Source organism: Berghia stephanieae, chromosome 10 (assembly GCF_034508935.2).
Source record: "Berghia stephanieae isolate SIO BIC M18660-M18661 chromosome 10, UCSD_Bste_1.3, whole genome shotgun sequence".
Classification (NCBI taxonomy): Eukaryota; Metazoa; Mollusca; class Gastropoda; order Nudibranchia; family Aeolidiidae; genus Berghia; species Berghia stephanieae.
Window position 1 is genome coordinate 44127466 of NC_088369.1, and position 6274 is coordinate 44133739.

At 34.4% G+C, this 6274-nt stretch overlaps 2 protein-coding genes across 4 annotated transcripts in view; one reads left to right on the forward strand and one right to left on the reverse strand.

Moving 5' to 3' along the window:
• The window catches only part of LOC144955846 (uncharacterized), a 340128-nt gene that overhangs the window by 129618 nt on the left and 204236 nt on the right, over positions 1-6274 (reverse strand). The gene's annotated exons all lie outside the window — the stretch shown is intronic.
• LOC144955844 (uncharacterized) overlaps positions 3486-6274 on the forward strand; it is a 136511-nt gene continuing 133722 nt past the window's right edge. For all 3 annotated transcript variants that reach the window (XM_078886048.1, XM_078886049.1, XM_078886050.1), the window contains exon 1: positions 3486-3750. In XM_078886048.1, coding sequence (XP_078742174.1) covers positions 3680-3750 — 71 coding nt within the window. In that variant the 5' untranslated portion in view covers positions 3486-3679. The remainder of the gene's footprint in view (positions 3751-6274) is intronic.

Below are 6274 nucleotides of genomic sequence, written 5' to 3' on the forward strand. Positions count from 1 at the left end.
CCCTTCGATCAAATGGAACTCGAGTTATGTACACTTATTTGTAGGTCTGATAACCGAATTCCTTCTGGACCGACGTGTACATATATGCAGGTCTGACATCCGAAAAAGTGTTGCAATGAACAACATTTTGCGTTATTTTTTGAGATTTCCATTACAACAATGAGCTCATAAGGTTAATCTGCTTTGCTTTATTTTTGTTTTGTTTTGTTTTTTGTTGTTTTATTATTTTTTTTTGTTGTTTGTTTGTTTGTTTTTTGTCGTTTTTTTGTTTTGTTTTGTTTTGTTGGGTTTTTTTTTCTTTTGTTTTGTTTTTCTCCCTTTATGCTACTGTAAAACCGGGTTAAAATAATGTTAATGTTTCTGCTTGAAGCTCGAAGGAAAAATTAATGTGAGCTTTTAAGTTTTGTCATTGTATTTTTTTTCCCACTCAATAAAACATTTTTCCAAAGTAAAAATTTTTAAAAAATATTAGTTTCATCTTCAGCATCAATCCCTTTGGGATTAACGCCATTTTGGGATGGTGGTAAAAAATTAACCAGTTGATTTTTTACCTATCAAAACATGAAATTTGTGACACACCTTCACACGTGCTCGGACAAGCATGGTTGGTTGACTATAGATAGTATGCGCTTGGCTAAAGAGCTTGCAACATTGCCATCCGGAAGTACAACGGACTAACACACAAAACTATGTGTAACCATGATCATTCATAGTCAGGTTAGTAGAGCTCATGGAAACAAGTTATTTCATTGGTTGAACTATTGAATACAACTCACGATTTGTTTTCTTTTGTGGCAAAAGACTGACATTTTGACATCATTTTTTGGTCAGTGTCAGGCCATAACTTTACGAAGGCCACGCACTGACCGTAGCCATCGTATATATATACTCATTTTTGGTCATTGTTAGGCAAATCTGCATGTCATTCTCTGTCTTCCTCTAACTCTCTTTCCTTCGATAATCCCAGACGTTACCAACTTTTCTATTCCGTCTCTTCTCCATATATGTTCTTTGACGCAAACCCTTCGATTTCGGAGTCTCGTTCACGCTCTCAACTCGCGAGCAGATAGATTCGGTGTTCTTTTTTAAGTTTTTAATCACAAAAAAAGTGTGCACTTTCGACGATCTGAACTTATCTTATAATTTTTTCGAAACCAGTGTCAATGGCAACAGGACACTTTTTGCCTCTGTCATTCGTAACCGACGTATTTTCCTTCTGAATCGCAGCTCTCTCATCTATAAATAGCTGCTATCTTGTTGACGCTATGACGTCTCCTAGTAACTATTCTCAAAGCATGAAGTCTTGCCTCAGCAAATGACTAAAACTTGGCTAAACTTAGTCCGAAGGTGCCGTGATTTTAGTCCCGGACTTGCTTAGTCAGCTCACATGAAATCCGATTTATTTTTCAAGTTCCTCTCAACGGAACAACATTAATACTTTATATCATATTATAATAATTAATATACCAAATATATTCAAAATAATGTTTCCTCTTCGTTTCACACTCGGTAGGTACTCTACTCCGTTTGATCAAAAACAGCATTCTTCTTTCATAAACTTTCATTCCTTGATTTGGCTATGAATTGTTATTGTTGTTATGTATTTATTTATTTATTTATTTATTTTTCACTCAAAATTTATAATTTATATTGTAACATGCCCAGAGCTTGTGTTTTGCACGAGAATGAGCGCTGTATAAATGTGTATTATTATTATTATTATTATTATTATTATTATTATTATTATTATTATTATTATTATTATTATTATTATTATTATTATTATTATTAACTAAAGTCCGCGTTCATGAAAACGGCCCCGGAAGTCAATATTTGGAGGACGGATTAATGGGAAAAGAGGAGGAGGAAGCTTGTTGGGAAACATAAAAGAAATGACTAGGAGTATGACGAATGACTGCTCGGAGATGGCGCTAGACAGAGAAATGTGAAAGGTCATGGCATCCAATCTCTATGAGGAGGAGCCGCGGTAAGATAAGATAAGAGCTCAAGGAAACAAATTAAATGGTCCCATCGGGTGAACTTTTGAAGACAACTTACGATTTGTTTTATTTTGTGGTCATCATCATCATCATCATAGCTTGTCGCTCCAACACAGAACCCATTCCACAGCATCTGGGGAGCAGACTCTTAGGTCATGGTCAGTGCATCTGGGCCCATCCTGGCATTCTCTTAGGACGTGCTCCGTCGTCTGCTCTGGGCATCCACATTATGTACACAAGCTAGTCTCAGCCAGCCCTCACTTTGTCTTTGTGGTCATCGACTTGTATTTTGGCGTAACTTTTCGTTTGAGTGTCAGGCTATGCATTTCGAAGACTACGACCAGGCACCTTTAAACTTTAACGTTGGCCGGGGAAAGCTAAGAATTATAGATATAGTAAAAACTGACATTTACGTTTATAGTCTGACTTTATCTCCCACTTGGCGGTCTAAAAATTATGACAAAGAGCCGAGTGCCGTCAACGTGAGCTTAAAACTTGAGCTTTTATATAACGCAATATCCACTAATTGTGCTCAAAGTGCTTTACAAAGGGTCCCTGATCAACAGCAACACGTAACATATAGAACTACTGTATACATACCATACATAGAACTTAATTCGTTCTATAGATTTCTTGCTGGCACGCTTAATTTTAGTAGTGCCGGTTTTAATGGCCGCATCACGACCGCACAAAAGTCGTTAGTGAGGACGAACTTTAAATAGACATAACGTTTGAAGTTGCCTGAAATATTGTCTTCTATGAAACTTGATTTATTAAATTATTTCCAAATATCAGAGCTGTAAATATATTATTTAAGACACAGGAGGGGAAGTAAATCTTTTTTAGAAAAAAAAAAACAAACAAACAAAACACCCGACATTTCATAACCAATTTTGTTGGATTATTCCCCTGTACCTCTCAACGGAACAACATTAATACTTTATATGTTATTATAATAATCAATATACCCAATATATTCAAAATAATGTTTCCTCTCCGTTTCACACTCGGTAGGTACTCTACTCCGTTTGATCAAAAACAGCATTCTTCTTTCATAAACGTATTTATTGTGTCTTTAAATGGATTTATAGGCTTTTAATTTACCTTGCGGGTAATAGTAATGTAGTCAATCAACCTTGAAAAAAAAACATAATATAAATAAACTGCGCTGTTTACACTCCGCTGATTCGCAGGGCAAAACAAACGCGTTTCTGTTAGTGTTCCATAAAGATAGGGAAAATCGTGTTTACATCATGTCATAATATTTATTTCGAATAATTAATCGTTACTGACGTGCACATATTTGCAGGTCTGATAACCGAACGCAATTAAGGGCTTGATTCAACATTGTTGTCATGGACACTATTTTGCTTTGGTTTGAGACATTTACAAAGTACATCGGTTTGCAAATTAGCAAACGTTGGTTTCAGTTTTAGAGCATTTTTTTTTCATTGCAACAAAGGGTAAAAAAAATAAAAACCAACCAAACACAAATTTAAAAACAAAACAGCAAAACAAACAAGCAAACAAACACAAAACAAAAAATCAAATAAATAAAAGAATAAAACAAACAAACAATAACAAAAAGAAAAACAAATTAAAAAATTAATTAATTAATTATTAATAAAAATAAAAACAGATGGCACACCACCCGAGTGACCAAGAATTTTACGAAACTGATGATTATGTATCTCTGTTTCCAAACGTCAACAACAAACATGGCTGATATGGACGATCATAAACATGGAAGGTATTTATTTATTTAAGTCTCGTGATAATTCACTGTTACAGTGAGTTTTGTTGACTTTCAGTTTAAATATCTAGTTATGAAGTAATGTTCTAGGTTGGAAATGATTAGAATTTGTCTGAGTAAGAAGGATACTGAATAATTGAGTCGAATGATATCTTAAATTTCAGTCTGTCAGAAAAGTGGGAGGTGGCCCAGAATGATCTCATGTCAAGAGTGACATGCACAAATCCGACAAAATCCCACTGTTTGTTTCTATTCGCTCAAATTTCTTTGTGTACTTGGAAAAAATATATGTTGATGGATTATTTTATAAACATTTTTCTCTTAAAATCGAAAATGAAAATGTTGACGACGTCTGGAACTGAATGAATGAAAGTGAAAGATAAAAAAACAAAACAAAAAAAAAAAAAACAACAACAAAAAAACAACAACCTAATATGTTGTGATTTGTGATTATTGCCAGACATGTCTGCCAATAACGATGGACGATTGTACACAGACACTTTTTTTTAACCCTCCCCCCCCCCCACCCTTTTTTTTCTTTTAAATCTTTTTCTCTGTCTTTTGGTTCCTCTCTATAGAATGTTGCAAATTGTAATATCCGTCCCCATTCAAATCTCAAAAAGTATATACTAAAATAATAAATTATTAAAAAACAAACAAACAAAAAAATTCAGAGGGCAATCAAATGGTCAGGTGGAAAATTTTAAAAAATAAATTTAAAACAATTTTAAGAAATTCATACTCAGAAACGGAACAGGGAGAAAATAATAGACTCGTCTGGATGAGACTTTTAATTAAAAAAAGAAAAAAAAAGTAGTCATTCAGAGATATAATGCTCATGGAACCGGAGTTTATCCTAGTTTCTATGGCATGAAACTGACAATAGCAATTGCTTGCTACCCTTTAGATAGGATGCTAGTCAGGGGAGGGGTGGGGGGTGGGGGGAGGGTAAAAAAATCCTAACTGCCCCTGGGATCGATCTCGGTCCCCTTGATTGTGAAGCGGGTGCTCTACGAACTTAGCTATTGGGATATTCTTATGAGACTTTTAGGTGATCTCAAACTAAGTAACACTGGTTGTGTGTTCTCAAAATTTACATCTGTTCCCTATTTTAACTATTCCCCTTTGGCTTACTTTTTCTCGTGTGCTTTCAATTGCAATTTTATAATTTTTTGACGATCTCATTTTCTTCCTTTTTACTGGTACTGAAATGACCTAATGTAATTGCAAGTGCCATAAACAAACAAAAAAATAATCCATATAATGTGACCTGTGTAATGGAACACTAGAAACAACACGTGTGTTGTGCCTATTTATGGAAAGTGTGTCTAAGGTTCATTCTGTTGAAAATCTTTATCGATCTCTATCACCATTTTTTTCTCAGTTCATATCTTCTGGCAGTTGCCACCTTCAGACATTCATAAAAAGTGCAACTAATTGGGATAGTTGAAATCTAACAAAGGGGCCTTAAAGATAAAAAAAAGACAACCATTAGCCTGAAAAGTGAATTTTCCTTCAAATTATATTTGGAAATAAATAGTTTATAGTAGGGTAGGTCGCCCGAAGTCCTTATGCTTTTTCTTTTCCTTGATTCTTTTTTTTTTTTTTTTTTTTTTTAATTTGTGAAGAAAGACTTTATACTTAAGTCATAGGTTTCTATATTGCCCATGTGAATAAAACATCCTGAAATATTATATAAATCAATCAATGATGAGAGATTTATATATGACGAATAATACTTGCTTGCACTGCTGTTGACATGGCTTTCAATCTTGTATGTATATATTATTCATTATTATATTATTATGGTTATCTTCTATATGCGTGTGTGTATGTGTGTGTGTGTGTGTGTGTGTGTGTGCTTTGCATGTCACAGTTAAAGATATATATGTTTGTACACCACATATACATGAGTACATTTAAGTTGAAATACTATCTTTACCACGTGTATCATTATTGTAATCTTTAATCAATAGATTTATGGCATTACTATTAATATTAAGGGCATTCAATGGATCTTATCCTATTTTGCCCTATACCATATGTTATGTTATGTTAAGAAACAAACTCGTATTGGCCACTTTGTGGCAAGGCATTACGGGTGATGCTGGCATTATTCAGATTTTTCTGATATAGAATCAAAACTCAAAAGTTCATTGTTGCAACTCAAGACTCAACATATAATTATAATCCTGTACTACTATTTGCGTCTATGTGGTCTGGTGGTATGACACTCGCTTTCGAACTGGATGGTCCTAGGTTCGAGCCTTGCTCAGCTGCTCTTTACTCACTTTCTCTCACCATACTCAGGTGTAAAATGAGTACCAGGTCGTTAACAACAATGTCTCTGTCCGAAAAAATTGTAATATCGCCTAACAGGCGTCATGCCCCGTCCTACATGTTAAGTGTTGCTGTTGGCCAGGGACCCCTTGTAAAGCGCGTTGAGCATGTTTAGTGGATATTGCTCTATATAAATGCTCTATTTTAAAAGCTCATAATTTAATTTAGAATCTTTCGTCTT